Genomic DNA, 20,016 nt, shown 5'->3' on the forward strand with positions numbered 1-20,016 from the left:
CAAGGTCAAATATGATATCTGAAGACATTGGAGGATTTAATAAGCTTGGCAACCCGTTTTTTCATAAGAAGTGGATTTGATCACAGTTATTGAGGCCTGTAACCTAAAAATTCGAATTTTCCCAGAAATGAAGTATATGTACACTGTTAGAGCCTGGAGTCCTACAAACGCTCAGTTATTGGCGTAATTCGTAGGTTAAAATTTTGAGCAATTATCGAAAAACCAAAATTTTCAAAATTGTCGCACAAAAATGTTGTACAGTGTCGCACGCACATTCAAAAATGCATGTAAGTTAGGGGCTTGTGCGCTACTAGTGAGATCTGCCATTCTCTGTGATAACAATATATTTTTCATGTTTCTTATAATTAAAACCAGTTCATGTAAATAAAACATTTTATTACAAATATTTACAGATGATAAGGCGATACAGATTTTGATTTAAATATTATGAAATAAACAATATTGTGAACATTGCAAAATTCTTATGTTATTGACTATCTTAACCTGCAAAATCTTAAATAAATTAAGTAAATTTAAAAAATTCAGTTTACTGGTACTAAAAAAAGTTAATTACATGCCTTTGTTTATGTAGTGATAGCGGTTGATACTACTTCTGAGGTTTAACAATTATATCTGGAACTATTGCTCATTACAAAATTTTATTTAATTTAATAAATATGGAAGTAACATAAGTGTTTTCACCTGGGAACAATACACAATCAAATAAGTCCAATAAATTATTTTACTTAAAAATGAAAAATAAAAAAATGGATTTGTATATACATGTGAGCGTAAAACAAATACACTAAAATTAGTACATGTTTAATATTATATATTTTTACTAGTATGCTTAGTAGGAATGCTTTAGAAGAGCTTAAGCTTAAGTCAGAACTGCCTATGTGTCTCAAAAGAAAAGTCTTTGATCAGTGCGTGTTGCTCGTACTTACATATCGTGCAGAAACTTTAACAATAACCAAGAAAGTAAGAAACAAAATTTGTGTTACCACCCAAAGAGCCACGTAACGCTCAATGTTCGGCATTTCTCGTAGGGATCGAATTACGAACAAGAAAATAAGACGAAGAACAGGAGTGACAGATGCTATAGAAAGAATTATGACCCTTAAGTGGAACTGGGCAGGGCACATAGCTAGAATGTCGGATAACAGATAAACACAGCGAATAATACACTGGAGACCAAGACAAGAATTATATCGAAGTAGAGGATCGACAAAAACTGTATGCAAACAACACAAAACAGGAATACATGGAAAGGCTGAGGAAGACCTATATCCAGCAGTGGATAGATCCGGGTTGAATGATGATGATAATGATGACTAATGATAATGTCAGGTTACGTGCGACAAGAGTAACAGAATCAATACACAATAGATTTAATTTGATACGAAAAAAAAATAAAAAAAACAAAAATTTTCTAAAATTGCATGGGTGGTTTTCTCTGAAACATGTCTAAACAATATTCTCTTAAGTAAAACTCCAAAGTTTAGGTATGAAAATTATATTTTTTGGTTATAAGATTAACTTGAACGATTTAGTTATTGATAATACATTTCATTAGCATAGGTTGAGCGTACTAGTTGCAATAAATATTCTTAAAACAATACCTGAATTGCATATTCAAATAAATTTATGTTAACATGTTTATACATTATTAAGAGGCAACATCAGCGTGCGGAAAACGCGTTCCAAGATTACAGCTTTAATTTTGAATATTTTGTCGAGATATTTGGCAGATATATTCGTAATATAGTAAAGAATGGCGGTACAGAGCCCAATTTGAGAAATATGTTAGTGTGTGGAAATTACTATAATTAAATAAAATATTAAACAAGCTGAAAATGCGAGCATTATCATAACGAAAACTTTATTTATTTACGTATTTTAATTCATAATATGGAAAATTGCTATTATGAAAAGTAGTTTAGAATTAATAATTATGTTTTAATGTGCAATTATATCATTCTAATTTAAATGTTATGAACTATAAAGGCAGTTCATTCTTGATCGAAATTCATATTTTTTATATACCTCGTATAAAATTAATAAAATTTTACATATGATGGTTGCATCATAAATCTTAGAACATGAAGAGCTTTTTATGAAGAATAAATTTTCTTCGTCAAATTAAAAATAAAAGAGTTATAAATGAAAATGTTGCTGGTATCCATAATTTGAGGAAAATCTTCAAATATTTTTTTTCCATTAGAAAGATGTAATTGCACATATCAGATCATAATTGTTTATACCAAACAATATTCTTTCATATACTGTCGGTTCGCTAAACTCAGACACAACTGGTTAGTGATTTTAGTCAATAATTTTGTCAATTTGGCAAAAAATAATTACTAATTAGTTAATAATTACTAAATAATTAGTAATTTTGTCAATTTTGGCAAAATTCGCAAAAACAAAAAAATTACCTACTAAAATCACTAGCCAGTTGTGTCGAGTTTAGCGAACCGACTATATTTTAATTTCATAGCAAATGGAACAGTCCATTTATCATAAAGGGGAGGCCGCCTACTCGTATAAACCTTTTTGAAGCTGTTAATAAATTATTGCTTTTAAAATATACTCAAATTGTATTTTTAAACATCTTATTTATTTTATATAATAATTAAATTCACTATCAAATAAATGTCATTAATGTTTTATTAATACTTAATTTAAAATTTAGTTTGACATTCACGAAGTGTCAAACTCAAATGTAAATAACCTATTATGCTTTGCTTAACAAATCGAGATTAAAAAACTAGCCTACTTAATAGCAACGATTTCAGCTGGACGTGTAGTGTGTCGGAAGAAAATAACCCGATTGTGACGTCACATTTTACACTTTGGGGTCGATTATCTCGAAGACGGTTAGAAATATCGAAATGCCATTTTCAGATTTGTATTCAGAAGAAAAAACTACATAAGAATCCATCGATAAATCTGATCTGAGTATTGCAGGAGCGGCAACTCAATAACACACAGACTTTTGCGAATTTATAAACGAAATGTTTTCGTTGAAAATGAGTCTGTACCGCCATTAAAAAGAACAGAAAAAAATACACTTTCTTCAAATAAACTTTTTTATCCCATGCCTAGATTTTGTGTCACATTGGAATTTCTAAAAATCGATTATCTATAACAAGAAACCGAACTTGACTGACTTGGCAACATTTAGCGCGCCTATGAGTATCATAATTGAGGGAGCCAGACGTAAAAGGGTTTAAGTGCAGTTTTGGTAGTTCTGAGACAATCAGCTTCAAAGTTGTTTGAGTTTTATGAATTCTAGGAGTCATTAAACTAAAATTTGTCTAGTGTACAATTTACTATAAAGTGATAAAAATATAAACCCTTACTATATCCTTCCTTTTTTTCAATTATGAAAAAAATGTACTTGAATCGGTACATGGTGTTGATAAATGTTACTGGTAAAACGGTTCAAATGCAGATGTTAACTACATATTACTAATCATTTTTGTTCCAGCTGTTATCCACAGTGTAACTACAACTGGCACGTTGCATAATACTTAATTGGTCTTCAAAATTGGTCACAAATCTAATATTTATTTACTTGAAATTAATCCTGTATTAACATGGGTTTACACATTACAAAATACTAAAAATAGTTTTGTGGTAAAATGGTTCAAGCGCACTTGAACCCGTTTCTTACTATTTATTTTTACAGAATACTAAACATAGTTTTGTGGTAAAACGGTTCAAGAGCACGGATAAACCTGTTTACTACCAAAGCAAACTGCAATTGTTTTCATTGAACAAAATGTAATGGCTAGATGGCGCCTGTAGGGCGAAATATGCTTAGATCAATTTACCATCAAGTTATAATACCATTTAGGTATGCGAATCTGTACTTAGGTCAGAATTTGAAAAAAGTGCACTAAACCCTTTTACTTCCAAGCCCCTCAATTATTGTTATCATAATACTGTGCCTTAGTTTTTGATAGTAATAGTGTCACTGTCGACGCACTGTGGAAAGTTAGCAGAACTTCCGAAAAAAAAAAAAAAAAAAATATTGCTGACGCGCTCATGTAGCCTCTTACGTTGTGTATTTGTAGGATTTAATTAATTAATGAGTTAATAAAAAGTATCGAGTACAACAAATAACTAATTCTTCACAAACCTACTTAGCTTCTCTCGTAAAAATACTAACAAAACATTAAAGTACATACGTTTCCATCATACCTGTCCATTACATGGGTAAGTCAGTTCTGCAAATTATGCGTTTCTATCCTCCAATAAGTGTTCATCATCAGGTAAATACTCTGCATAATATCGAGAACCGAATTCCCATCTGTCTTTGTATTTGTTACTAAAACTAATGATTTTACTGTTCGAAAATGTCTTGTCGTACGGTCGTGCTGGCCGTCAAGTCTCAGTTGGAAATTAACACGTATATCATTCTGGAACAAATAGGGAAAACATTAGGGATTTCGGTTCTTAAATATTCCCGATAAGAGTAAAAAAGATACCCCAAGATCGGCCGTACACGGACATCTTCAAGCAGTTGAGGTCGACTTTTTGAAGCAGCGTTTGCGCGGTGAATTATAATTGTATATTCGTTGCCATACACACGACAGCTCGAGCAGTCAAGACCGCTTCAAGCTGTCAATAGCATAATGAAATTCCATCGTGCTATCGACAGATCGAGAGCGGTTGCAATGCGACAAGGGACAACTCAGGTAGTCAACAATGGACCGCTCCAGAAGTCTACAACGATCGCTCGAGCAGTCCGTGTATGTCGCTCAGTGATAAACGACCTCAGCAGTCCGTGTACAGCCGCCCTAAAAATCGTTATGAAAATGTGGTGAATCAACTTTTTAACAATGAGAGTACTTAAAATTGTTTTAGTCCAGGGCGCATCTGTTTTGAGATGGACGTTGAGAGGTGACTCAAATTTTTTTGCAGAAATTGCTTGAAAATAACTCAAATAATAATATTTGAGTTATCCTCCCACTCAAAATGGTCCGGAACATCGTTTAAATAATTAAAATTCAAAATATGAAGGAAAAATTCGATTTTTTTATTATAACTTTAAAACTATTCATTTCTGGGAAAAGTTGTACTAACATAAAAGTTGCGTAATTAAATTTACTACAATACAGTATTGGCTAAAAATTTTAAAAATAGTCACCCTTGTTGCAAAATAGCAATAATTGCGAAAAAAACCATACAAAAACAAGTATTCGCATTTTACGTTTTTCAACCATTTACGCTAAACTTAGGACCTTCATATTTTACCCAGAAAAACTTTATGACATAGTAAAACAACACTGTAAATTTCATTAAGATCGGTTTAACAAATTTTGCAAAATAAATTTTGTAATCCAGCTTTCGCAAAAAAATCATTTTTTTTAAATGTTGCAGGACTGAAAATAAAGCAGATAGCAAGTTGAATTTTTTTTGCTTATAGAAGTGTACTGTACCTTTCATTTGCAATTTGCAAAATTAAAATCGATTGATTACCACGGCGTCAGGAAATTTTTTTAATAAACATTAATTTTTGGTGCTACGCGCAGGACAGCGGTGTTCGATTCACACTTGATTTCCATCAAAATTTCTTCCAATCTTTATCTAACATATTATTTTCTTACTCTATATTTTGTTGTATTTTAATATTTTAATTCCACAAAAATCAAACTAATTTTATTATTGTTTGTGAAATATTGTTTGAACAATTGCAAATGTTTAAAAATAATAAACTTTTATTCTCTAAGTTAAAATATATGAACAAAGAAAGTTTTAGCTAAAAAAAGTGTTATTTCAAAAGATAGAGTATGTTTTTATTTTGCAATAAACAAATGTATTTATTTATATCGAAATGTAATAAAAATTAAAATGTATCAATCATTATCAAAGGTCATTGGAATGCCCAATCAGAGCAAACTATCCGCTGTCCTGCGCGTAGCACCAATAATTAATGTTAATTTAAAAAAATTCCTGACGCCGTGGTAGTTAATTTGTTTTAATTTTGCAAATTGCAGATGAAAGGTACAGTACACTTCTATACGCAAAAAAAAATTCAACTTGCTATCTGCTTTATTTTCAGTCCTGTAACATTTTGAAAAAATATTTTTTTTTGCGAAAGCTGGATTACAAAATTTATTTTGCAAAATCTATTAAACGGATCTTAATGAAATCTACAGTACTATTTTAATGTATCACATAGTTTTTCTGGGTGAAATATGAAGGTCCTAAGTGTAGCATAAATGGTTGAAAAACGTAAAATGCGAATACTTGTTTTTGTATGGTTTTTTCGCAACTATTGCTATTTTGCAACAAGGTTGACTAGTTTTTAAATTTTTAACCAATTCCATATTGTAGGAAATTTAATTACGCAACTTTTATGTCAGTACAACTTTTCTCGGAAATTAATACTTTTAAAGTTATAATCAAAAAACGAAGCAAAAAAATCGAATTTTTCCTTCATTTTTTGACATTTTGATTATTTAAACAATATTCCGGACCTTTTTGAGAGGGAGGATAACTCAAATATTATTATTTGAGTCATTTTCAAGCAATTTCTGCAAAAAAATTTGAGTCACCTCTCAACGTCCACATGTACTAATATTTTTACAGATGCGCCCTGGTCTATTTGAAATTTTACAAATCGCAAACAATCCTACAAAGGTTTTTGTTTAACTTTAAAATAATCTAAAAAATACTAAGACACCATATTATTAGTCTAGGGTCCAAGGCTGTTTCGTGGCCGATCAAAGTCCATTGAGTGTTATGTATCTTGACCTGCTGAATTTGAATGTCAAACTTGATTTAGCGTCAGAAGTGACGGGCATTTGTTTATTGCAAAAGTAAAGCATCTAAACGTTTTTTCACTTATAACTCGGCTGCATTTTTAGTAAAATAACCCTTGGTCCAATTGCCTGATCATGCTTCCCCACCCTTTCTGCTATTGCTGTTTGCTATAAGTTAATTGAGATCTTGTTTAATTCTCTCTTAAACAGAGAGAGTTCATTTTAATCTCTCTTAAACGGAAAATACACAGAGACAAAGAGAGCAAGAGGGAAGTAGGTAGAAAGAAAGAGGGAGAGAGAGAGATAGAGAGAGAGAGAGAGAAGAAAAATCACTTTTAGTTAAGATATAGTATCACATTGTTTACGGCGTAACATTCAATAGCTCACTCGACTCTTGTGACTATAACAGGCGTCTAATAATTGGTTTAGGTACAATATTTCGATGAAAATATCTAAAAACAATGTCAGTAATATAAATAAATATTGTAATAAAATTAATATGTCCCTGAGTAGATTGTGTAGGAATGTAAACAAAGAAGTTTTGTAACGCGGTCGACAGAGGCGCTGAATATCATTTTTGCGAGCACATATACCAACTTTTGGTAATTCATTGTTAGATGAAGCTTGGTAGGTACTTGAAGATTGAAGTATAAAGTCAAGCAGCGTCTGTAGTCCAAGTAATGAAGCTTAAAATAGGACATAAACTCGCAATTTTTACAGAATGGATCGATTTGCTTGAAAATTTGAGAATAAGTAGTGGATAGCCCAAGGATCAAAATCTATATGATGCGAAAAGGCGCTTTGACCATGGGAGTGGTTGCCACCCCATCACGGGGGTGGAAATTTTTTATTATATTTTGACCGCAAAAGTTGGTAAAAACATTCATTCTAAGCAAAAAACGTTCTAGACATTTTTTTCATAAAATTAATTGTTTTCGATTTATTCGCTATCGAAAGTGTTAGTTTTATATCGAAAAAATTAATGTTTTTAATCAGTTTTCTGCTAATAACTCAAAAAGTTTTCGTTTTATCAAAACAACTTTGCTTAACAAAAATGTAGCTTTTGAAAAAATAAACAAAACCGTTTTTTTTATTTTCTTTAAGACCAATAGTAATCGAGCTATACTTTATTATATGTTAGCTCTTCTTCGTCAAATGCTAAATATTGTAGTTTCAAAGTCAAAAGACGGGAAAACTATGCATTTTTCGAGGATAATTTGTTGAAATTAATTTAAAGTATTTAAAAATATCTATCCACAGAAATAAAAAAAGTCTATCTCAAAAATTTAGTGACTCATAATAAAAAGAATGTCAGTCCCTATTTTTTTCAGTTAAAAAGTGATCGGAATCAACCCCATAATCACCACTCTAATTAAAATTAGTCATTTACCTTATTTTGTATTCTTTATTTATGTATTATTAATAGATTCTAGAGGTACGATCGGCTTAGAATGATTAGTTTTAAAAAGAATGGAGTTAAAACGAATGACGAATTTTTGTAGTTTGGTAAAAAATTCCCTTTTCTTCCGAATAGAAAGATTAGCATCGCAGACACGAAAAATGTTTCAATATCAGATTGTAGCTTATTTAATTCCCAAGAACTTGGTTTGCAAAAATTTTTTCTGCGGCAAAAATTGAGTGAGGTATTGATAATTATAACTTGTAATAACATGCAAAAACCACCTTTACCAACCCTTTCATTGTCACCTCTTTTTGCGAGTGAGGATATTAAATGGATTAAATATCAATAACCTTATAGATCTTGTAAAAACCTACAAAACTTTTTTTTACTAAACTTTCTAAGATAAAAAATAAAAAAGTTACAATTAAAAATCAATATATTTTTTGAACAAAAAACGGAGAAATCCAATTGGAAGCATAATAATGCAAGTTAGCGGTATTTTTAGTCGTTGGCCTTATCCATTCTTCTTTATTTACGTATTATTAATGGATTCTAGAAATTTGACTGGCTTAAAATGATTAGTTTTTAAAAAACTGGAGTTAAAATCGAATAACGAATTATTATAGTTTGGTAAATGCCATTTTCTTCAGAATAGAAAGATTAGCATCAGAGATACAAAAAAATGTTTAAATATTAAATTGTAGGTTATTTAATTCCCAAGAACTTGGTTTAAAAAAATTTTTTCTACGGTAAAAATTGAGTGAATCGTAAATGAGTAAGTAATCGAAAAATATTGAATTTTTCGATATAAAACTAACACTTTCGATAGCGAATAAATCGAAAACTATTAATTTTAGCAAAAAATGTATGGAACATTTTTTGCTTAGAATAAATGGTTTTATCAACTTTTGCGGTCAAAATATAATAAAAAATTTTCACCCCCGAGATGGGGTGGCAACCACCCCCATGGTAAAAGCGCCTTTCGGCATCATATAGATTTTGATCCTTGGGCTCTCCACTACTTATTCTCAAATTTTCAAGCAAATCGATTCATTCTGTAAAAATTGCGAGCTGAAAAGCTTCGGTTCCTGGACTACTGATCCAAAGTGAGCGGCTGCGAACAACATCGGATCTAGAATGGGCGACTGAAATTACAGGTTCTTTAGAGCGAGGCCCCATTAGTGTCTAGGGTTGCGACGTCGCAAAATAACAACGCATTGTATGCCACACCTGTCTTGCGATGACATTGTCATCGAAGAACACCCCTATGTCCGTCGATCCCGATGCGATCGGGCCTCGTCCCGATGCGTTGTTCCGTTTCGACGTCGTAACGCAACGCAACGCACTAATAAAAGGACAAACATACAATATGCAGGATGAATAATGAGGATGTAGTTCCCCGGGTGGTAAACCACATTTCCAACAGAGGAAGTCCCATCGGATACCGGTGACGGGGGAGCGTAATTCTACACATCTGCTTCCATGAACATTCAAAACAACCAACATTCTGAGAGTTACCCTGTTAAAAACCAAACCCAATAACACACAAGAAAGGTCTAAAAACTGCATCTATAAAATACCTTGTGAATGCAACAATTTCTACGTGGGAGAAACTGCAACACCACTAATAGACGGAGAGGCAGCGCTGAAAAATCTCTTTGAATTTACTAAAGCTAAATTGTTCACAGTTGATTACTGTGATTGTGTAGAGAAACATACTGCGGTCGGTCAAGCGAAACGTAGAACAGGGGTTACTGAGAGGGTATCAAAGTTGCTTTCCTGCGAAGGTAATTAAATCCATTTACTAAGGCTGAAAATCAGTACACACATTCTAAATTGAATATAAATAAAAGTTATTATAGTAGGTCAGCTGTATGACGGGACAGAGCCGGTCGGTTGGCCCCAATGAATGTACAGGGTTATTCACTATATTTTCACCCCCTTGTAAACTGCTTTATTTACAGAATTAGAAAAAAATGTAAAATACAAAAGTTATTCGATTTAATTATGATTTTTTGACATATATATCGTACTAGTGACGTCATCCATCTGGGCGTGATGACGTAATCGACTATTTTTTAAATGAGAATAGGGGTCGTGTGCTAGCTCATTTGAAAGGTTATTCAATTCTCTATACAGTACTATAAACATATATTATTTATACAGGTGTCTAAAAAAATATTTTGAATTATTAATTAAACAATTAATTTAATTAAAAAAATTTTTTTGGACACCCTGGATAATCAATTATGTTAATGTTTATATTCCTAAATAGGGAATTGAATAACCTTTCAAATGAGCTAGCACTCGACTCCTATTCCCATTTAAAAAAATAGTTGATTACGTCATCACGCCCAAATGTATGACGTCACTAGTACGATATATGTCAAAAAAGCATAATTTAAAAATCGATCAACTTTCGTGTTTTACATTTTTTTCTAATTCTGTAAATAATGCAGTTTACAAGGGGGTCAAAATATAGTGAATAACCCTGTACATTCATTGGGGCCGACCGATCGGCCCTGTCCCGTCATAGAGCTGACCGACTATAATATATTTTATTTATATTCAATTTAGAATGTGTGTACTGATTTTCAGCCTTAGTAAATGGATTTAATTACCTTCGTAGGAAAGCAACTTTGATACCCTCTCAGTAACCCCTATTATATGTTTCGCTTGACCGACCGCAGTATGTTTCTCTACACAATCACAGTAATTAACTGTGAAAAATTTAGCTTTAATAAATTCAAAGAGATTTTTCAGCGCTACCTCTCCGTCTATAAGGATCCATGCACACTTGCGTGTTTTCAAGTTGCGTGCACGCTACGAGCAAGCAGCTTGTTTTCAAGCCAAGTTTCCGATCAACACATGTTTGAGCGATTTCTCGGGGTAAATACACTCTGTATCTACAATGAAATCGATCGTGCGGTCAACGCGTACTGAATGATTGCTCAGCACAGTCTGCCAAACCGTCTGACTTATTTTCAAGCGGCGAGGCGTGCACGTGGCGGTGTAGCAGAAACTGGCATGCTCCCGATCCACGCGGCTCGCTTGCAAGCAGCTTAAACTCAGGTAGTGCTAAACCGCCAACGATCGCACGCAGCTTGAAAATACGCAAATGCGCATAGAGCCTAAGAGTGTGCATATTCGTTGGTATCACAGAACTGCTATCGTCATGTGTCTTTAATAATACAAAAACGTAAAAATATCCAATTAAATAAAAATACCACCCGGTATATATAGGTCAACAAAAATTTTCTATACAAAAGAAAACTGCTAACTTTGGAAACCGTTTTATGAAGATTGTAATAAAAATTATCTTACGTTAATTTGGGGTATCTTAGCCTTTCTAAGGAGGCTAACAATAGCCTATGTCATGCTAAGTTCTATTCCAATATCTTCAAAGGGATTTAGGGATTTGCAAAGGATAAAATCGTAAGTATAAACGAACTAATGGACTACCTGTGTAATAATATGCTACTCATACATTTTCATAAATTAAATTTCTATTCAGTATTCCGTATTGACATAAATTGGTCAATGCCAACACTGTATATTAATGGCACCTTTTTACTCTTATCTTATCGTGTGTTAACAAATAATGTACAAAAAATAAAGTTTGTTATTTCTATTTAAAAAAATTACTAGTAAATACTATATTATGTTGACTCACAAATACATATTATTTTTCATATTTGACCATCTAGCTAGGAAAACAACAAGCCTAAGACTCTTAGGATATGCTGATCTTTTTGGCTGGTCAACTACAACAAACGCGGATATTGCCAAATGTTACTCCCACACGCAAACCGTGAAAAGATGGGAAGAAGGACCAAGAGGTAGATGTGCCAAGGTAACACTATGGAAACTTGGGAAGTTAGACGTCAGAAAAGTAGTTGAGAATGACCAGGAAAAACCTACGCTTGACAGTAGGATTTTTAATTGGCCATTGTTAACTAACCAAACACCACACATTGGGGCTAGTAGAGACACTTCTGTACAAGAAGTGTGAAAGAGATGACGAAACTGCCGAGCATTTCCGGCGTTATAGTCAATACGTGAGTATGCTTTCGGCGAGCCTTGGCCTACATATGCTGATATAGGGGAGATGTCCCTTGATGATTTGTCCACCTTCCTGGAAATGGCAGGATGGATAATGAGCTAGGACGACAACTCCCTGGGAGGATGCACAATGGGTCAATTGTGGTTTAAGTGCTGGGACTTGACTCGCCGTCCATAGTCTACAGATACCGTATTGCAACCTGTTATCGCATGCAGCAATAAAATGTTTTCTCGTACAGATAGAAAGTGTCCCAAATTCTAAGAAGAATATAATTTTATTTTGCCGAGCAGGTTTCTTGAATTAAACTTAAATGTCTGATTGAGTGAGGGCCGTAAGTAGCACCGGTATGTCAGTATCTTCTGCAACAAAAATTATTTTTTTACTAATATCTTTTGCCATTTCTATTGCAGTGGTTACTATCGTTCTGTCTAGTACTATAGCTACTTTGTTTTTTTTGAGATATGATTTTTTCTGAAGATATTTTTAATGGAATAGTTTCAGTGAAAATCACATCGACTGATGCTATGTGGCATGCACGTCGTGTTCTTTCTGATTCTTAAGTTGGTATAGTTTCATATTTGTCAATATCCCTCCGTCCTCCCAATAACCTATCTGTCAATAAACTGACTTATTTTTTAAAGGTAAAGTTTTCAATCCTAATAGCAACATTAATAATATTGAAAAATCTAACAATAAAACACCGAAAACGTTTGTTTTCTATACTTCCACAAAATTTATTACAACTATCTGACTACACCTGTTTCGGCAGAGTGCCTTTCTCAAGTGATATAGTTTACAATGTGTTTGCCTTTTTAAGTCTTTAACTGAAGAGGTTGAGGAGTGGGGAGCTATTTTTCTCGAGTTGGTCATTCAGAATTATATCTGTATTTTTCAGTTTAATAATTTCCTTAGATTCTAAAAAAGATAGCTTAAGGCCTTTATTTTGAATATACAGAATTTGAAACTCTTCATTGAAAGAATGATTATGATCTAGAAGGTGAAGTGCGTATGTAGAAGTGTCTGTTTTTCTATTGTTGAAAGCCCTTTTGTGTTCTGCTATCTATATTTGTCAAAAGTTCTGCAAGTTTGACCGATGTACGTTTTCGGACAGTCTCGACAAGTTAGTTTGTACACACCACTCTGTAGTTGCTTTCTATTTCGGCTTTTATTGTTCTTAATATATTATTGCGTAAGTTGTTGTTACTTCTGAAAGCTGGTGTTATTCCTTTCTTCTTTATGTATCTGGCTATTTTTGTTGTTATCTTGCCAGTATATGTAAGAGAGCAGAAGGTACTGGGTTCTTTCTGTGGTGGTGGATACACTAATTCCAGGGCTTTCTTATGGAGTTTTTGGTTTAAAATTTTGTTAACTGTTTGTTCGTTATAGCCATTGTTTACTGCTATTTGTTTAATGATGTTTAGTTCTATCTCGAAGTTATTTCTTGTCATGGGAATTTCTGTTAGTCTATGTAGCCTGCTAATTTGTGTTGTGTAGGATGGGATGATGAATTGTGTATAGTTGTGTCAGTATGGGTAGGTTTATGATATACGGAGAACTCATGTTTGCTGTGTAGTCTGGTAATCGTTACATCTAGAAAGTTGATGGAGTTATTCTGTTCTGTTTCTATTGTAAACTCAATATTACTATGAAGTGAATTAATGTATGATAGAAATTGGTCAAGTTGTCTGTTAGTTCCTGTAAAGCATACTAGTATATCATCCACGTATCTCCACCAATATAAGAACTGTTTAAATACGGGATGTTTAGAAATTTTTGTTTCAAGTTGGTTCATAAATATAACCATATATAACCCATATAAATATAAATATAACCCATGACAAGAAATAACTTCGAGATAGAACTAAACATCATTAAACAAATAGCAGTAAACAATTAAACAATGGCTATAACGAACAAACAGTAAACAAAATTTTAAACCAAAAACTCCATAAGAAAGCCCTGAAATTAGTGTATCCACCACCACAGAAAGAACCCAGTACCTTCTGCTCTCTTACATATACTGGCAAGATAACAACAAAAATAGCCAGATACATAAAGAAGAAAGGAATAACACCAGCTTTCAGAACTAACAACAACTTAAGCAAATATATTAAGAACAATAAAAGCCGAAATAGAAAGCAACTACAGAGTGGTGTGTACAAACTAACTTGTGGTGACTGTCCGAAAACGTACATCGCTCAAACTGGCAGAACTTTTGACAAACGGATAGCAGAACACAAAAGGGCTTTCAACAATAGAAAAACAGACACTTCTACATACGCACTTCACCTTCTAGATCATAATCATTCTTTCAATGAAGAGTTTCAAATTCTGCATATTCAAAATAAAGGCCTTAAACTATCTTTTTTAGAATCTATGGAAATTAATAAACTGAAAAATACAGATATAATTCTGAATGACCAACTCGAGATAAACAGCTCTCCTTTCCTCAACCTCTTCAGTTAAAGACTTAAAAAGGCAAACACATTGTATGATGAACTTCCTACTACTTGATTGTAAATGAACTTCCATCAAGTAACGGTCGAATCCATCAAATATTGAAAAATATTACTAAAAGATTTTTAAATCGAAAACTTATTGGTCCATTTCCCTGGTAACACTTCCAAGGCTTCTAAAATTTGCAAGCCAGATGGATGCTGCAGTGAAGACAAAGGGAGGGAATTCTAAAAAGTTGCAATTCACAACTCCCGTCTGCAGCTTGGTAAAGTTCCAACGGAAAATGGACCTAGTTACTCTATAGGAGTAATACTAATATAAAATAAAATAAAAATGTATACCATTTTTATTCAGTTGCAATGCGAAGGCAAAACAATCTTATTTTTCACTTAGAACAGGGGGCGCAGTCCAGCACTCTGAATTGAAGATTTTCGACTCTTATTGGAGTCATCATCGGAGAGGCGTAGGCCTGCTGCTCTCTGCTCGAAGTGACCAAATCATGAAAGTTTATCCCCACATTGCAACTGACGTGAATGGATTAGGTGACTAGCGTCATCTGGCAATTTAAAGATAAAGTTTTTAATCCTAATAGCGATTGTTAATGTTGGAACATTTTCCGTTGGAACTTTACCAAGCTGCAGACGGGGGTTATGAATTGCAACTTTTTAGAATGGCCTCCCTTTGTCTTCACTGCAGCATCCATCTGACTTGCAATCTTTAGAAGCCTTGGAGGTGTTACCAGGGAAATGGACCAATAAGTTTTCATGATTAATTATTTATATGGGAAATAAGCCACAATTAAAACGAAAAAATAATTTTATTAACGTTTCGACGCCCAAATCGGGTGCCGTTGTCAAAATACAAAATATTACTATTTTGTATTTTGACAACGGCACCCGATTTGGGCGTCGAAACGTTAATAAAATTATTTTTTCGTTTTAATTGTGGCTTATTTCCCATATAAATAATTAATCATAAAAATGCCACAAGGAAATAGCTTCAGAACAACAATAAGTTTTCAATTTAAAAATCTTTTAGTAATATTTTTAATATTTTTCAATATTATTAATGTTGCTATTAGGATTGAAAACTTTACCTTTCAATTGCCGGATGACGCTAGTCACCTAATCCATACACGTCAGTTGCAATGTGGGGATAAACTTTCATGGTTTGGTCACTTCGAGCAGAGAGCAGCAGGCCTACGTCTCTCCGATGAGACTCCAATAAGAGTCGAAAATCGTCGATTCAGAGTGCTGGACTGCGCTCCTTATTCTAAATGAAAAATAAGATTGTTTTGCCTTCGCATTGCAATTGATTAAAAATGGTATACATTTTTATTTTACTTATTTCTGAGTTTAACCTGTATGTTTTCTGATTGAAATAATTGAGAATCGTTGGAAGGAAGAACGGTGAGGCTGTTTTGAACGTAAAATCTTCAGACATATTTATGGAGGCGTGCAGAAAAACAGATTATGGCGTAGACGCTATAATTTTGAGCTTTACTGCCTTTATAGTAAGCATAGTATTGGTAGATCTATCAAAATAAACAGGCTGCGGTGGCTAGGCCACTTAAAGAGAATGAATGAGGTGGAGCCGTCGAAACACATTTATAGCCAGAGACCAGATGGAGTGAGGAGAAAAGGCAGGCCCAGATCACAATTTAAGGACCAGGTGGAAGACGACTTAGCAGTGTTAGCAGTACGAAATTGAAAAACCAAGGCGAAGGATAGGAAGGAATGGAAGCTGATTCTGGAACAGGCCAAGACCCACCGACCCACCATGGGTTGTAGAGCCAATGATGATGTTTTCTGATCTAAATCATTTTAATATTCTATAAAAATGTTAACTATAGTGCTACAAACTTTATTTAATGTAAATTATTGCAAAATCTTTTGTATAAACCTTATCATTACTCTAACAATAAATAGGGAGTAGCGTTGCTATTAAATTAACGATTAGGTTAATCCTTAAATTAAATATTTGAAGTACTTACCAAAAAAATTGTTTATCTATTTAGAATAATTTGTATGATAAATGTGCTACCAAAATATAATACATATAAAATAATAATATATTGCCTACTAGAATTGTTTAAAACTTTAAACAATACACCAATGGTCGCAGTCAGCAGACGAAAAAGCGAGGGAGCAGTTCCCAATGGAACGGTAACAGTTGTGAACGCCCCGCTCCCTAAATTCGTGACAACCTATCACTTTCTGTTATATGTGAGGTTATACATTTACCTCTGAGCAATAAATTGTTTTTGACTTCATAACCATGGTCAAAGACCCTGGATTGTTTACTGTTTGCGCTAGTTTCCAATTGATAATCAGTACTTGACGCCATCTTTCAACAAGTCTATTGACAAATTCACAAAAGTAGCATACATTGGACGGAGGTAGCGGAATTAAAATAGGCTCACTGTCATGGCGACCGTTCCGTAACACGTTCCGCAAGTAGAGCCACATTCAGAGAATTAATTCCCAACAGCTGCAGTTTGCCTATTCCGAAATTTAAATCGTCCGAAGTCATCTTAGCTATTAAGAATCTAAACGATAGAAAATCTCCAGGGTACGACTTGATCAGTGGAAAAGTGTTGAAAGAATTACCTCTCAAAATGCATAAAACTTATAACGTTTATATTCAATGCCATATTAAACTTAGGTTACTTTCCTGATCAACGGAAAGTGTCTCAGATAATAACCATTCTAAAACCGGGGAAACCTCAAGAAGAAACTAAATCGTACAGGCCAATCAGCCTCTTGCCAATCACGTCTAAAGTTTTCGAAAAACTATTAGTAAAAAAACTTGAACCCTGGATCAAAAATCTAATTCCAAACCACCAGTTTGGATTTCGGCCATATCACTCAACAATCCAACAAATTCACAGAGTGGTAAAACATATAAATGCTGATTTTGAAGTCAAAAGGTACTGTTCAGCGGCATTTCTTGACGTTAGGCAGGCATTTGACAAGGTATGGCATGAAGGCCTCCTATACAAGCTAAAAAGGACATTACCGCACAGCTTTTACATTCTTCTTGAATCATATTTGTCAGGTAGGTGTTATTTTATTAAATACCAATATACAATTTCCAAACTCCTATGAAAGCTGGCGTACCACAGGGTAGCGTGCTGGGACCCACCTTGTATCTCTTGTTTACCGCAGATATACCTCCAACTCTTCAGGAACCACTAGAGGAGAGACCACCTACAGAAGAAATGATGCTAGGAGCATTTGCTGACGATACTTCAATCCTAGCCTCACACACTGACCCTATTTATGACTCGCATCTCCTTAAAGCGTATCTAGACAGAATACAAGATTGGTTATTGGAATGGAAAATTAAAGTCAATGAAGGAAAATCTATTCATGTTACATTTACAACACGAAGAGGAACTTGTCCTCCTGTAACTTTAAACAATCACCAATTACCATCAGCCAACGAGGTAAAATATCTTGGTATTCATTTGGACAGAAGTCTCACATGGAGGAAACATATCTGGACCAAGAGAAAGCAACTAGGTCTCCAATTCAGAAATATGTATTGGTTAATGGGCCGTTCATCAAGACTATCTCTGGATAATAAATTGCTGCTCTATAAGGCAATACTTATGCCAATCTGGACATATGGGTTGGAACTATGGGAAACAGCCAGTCACTCCAACATCGAAATCATCCAACGCTTCCAATCAAAAACCCTCAGAACCATCACTAATGCACCATGGTACATCAACAACAGAATTATTCATCGAGACCTTAAAATGGATATGGTACAAGAAGTCATCACAAAACGTAGCGCTGCATACATTGCCAAGTTGGAGGATCATGAAAACCAGTTTGCACTTAACCTCCTAGACAATTCCCAAGAACAGCGTAGGTTAAAGAGGTTCAAACCACTGGACACCATTTAGAGTAAACTTTTAAACTAATTAGTTAGTAGTTATAAAATGTTATTATTTTCTATACTTTAACTTTATAAAAATTGTACTTTGATTTTACCAGTGAGTAAAATCTTCCTTGTCCTTAGTCAATGTCATTACTTTTGTTTATTGTTAACACTCAACAGATTGCCAAATACAGTGGAACCCCGATAAGTCGGCCCCCGATAACCCGGAAGTCCGGCTAACCCGGACCGATTTTCATCAGACAAACATTTCAACAATAAAAATGTATGTATTATGTTAAAACATTTTAGCTGTATAGACCAGGGCGCATCTGTAAAAATATTAGTACATTTGGACGTTGAGAGGTGACTCAAATTTTTTTGCAGAAATTGCTTGAAAATAATACATATAATAATATTTGAGTTATCCTCCCTCTCAAAAAGGTCCGGAACATTGTTTAAATAATCAAAATGTCAAAAAATTAAGGAAAAATTCGATTTTTTTCTTCGTTTTTTGATTATAACTTTAAAAGTATTCATTTCCGAGAAAAGTTGTACTAACATAAAAGTTGCGTAATTAAATTTCCTACAATATAGAATTGGTTAAAAATTTAAAAAATTGTCACCCTTGTTGCAAAATAGCAATAATTGCGAAAAAACCATACAAAAACAAGTATTCGCATTTTACGTTTTTCAACCATTTATGCTACACTTACCACTCTCATATTTCACCCAGAAAAACTTTATAATACAGTAAAAGAATACTGTATATTTCATTAAGATCGGTTCAATAGATTTTGCAAAATAAATTTTGCAATCCAGCTTTTGTACAAAAAATTAATTTTTTCAAAATGTTACAGGACTGAAAATAAAGCAGATAGCAAGTTGATTTTTTTTTGCTTATAGAAGTCTACTGTACCTTTCATTTGCAATTTTGCAAAATTAAAATCGATTAACACCACGGCGTCAGGAATTTTTTTAAATAAACATTAATTATTGGTGCTACGCGCAGGACAGCGGATAGTTTGCTCTAATTGGGCATTCCAATGACCTTTGATAATGATTGATACATTGTAATTTTTATTAAATTTCGATATAAATAAATAAATCTGTTTATTGCAAAATAAAAACACATACTCTATCCTTTGAAATAACACTTTTATTAGCAAAAACTTTCTTTGTTCATATATTTTAACTTAAAAAATAAAAGTTTATTATTTTTAAACATATGCAATTGTTTAAACAATATTTCACAAACAATAATAAAATTAGTTTGATTTTTGTGGAATTAAAATATTAAAATACAACAAAATATAGAGTAAAAAAATAATATATTAGTAGATAAACATTGGAAGAAATGGTGGAAATCCACTTGTGTGAATCGAACACCGCTGTCCTGCGCGTAGCACCAATAATTAATGTTTATTTAAAAA

General features: G+C 33.3%; 1 protein-coding gene across 1 annotated transcript in view; it reads right to left on the reverse strand.

Annotated features, from left to right (window-relative positions):
• Nucleotides 1-379: 379 nt before the first annotated feature.
• Nucleotides 380-20,016, reverse strand: part of LOC126889786 (protein cornichon) — a 31,663-nt gene continuing 12,026 nt past the window's right edge. The window contains exon 3 of the mRNA XM_050658374.1: nucleotides 380-4,427. Within this exon, the coding sequence (XP_050514331.1) occupies nucleotides 4,400-4,427 (28 nt within the window). The 3' untranslated portion in view covers nucleotides 380-4,399. The remainder of the gene's footprint in view (nucleotides 4,428-20,016) is intronic.

This window comes from Diabrotica virgifera, chromosome 8 (assembly GCF_917563875.1).
Source record: "Diabrotica virgifera virgifera chromosome 8, PGI_DIABVI_V3a".
NCBI lineage: Eukaryota > Metazoa > Arthropoda > Insecta > Coleoptera > Chrysomelidae > Diabrotica > Diabrotica virgifera.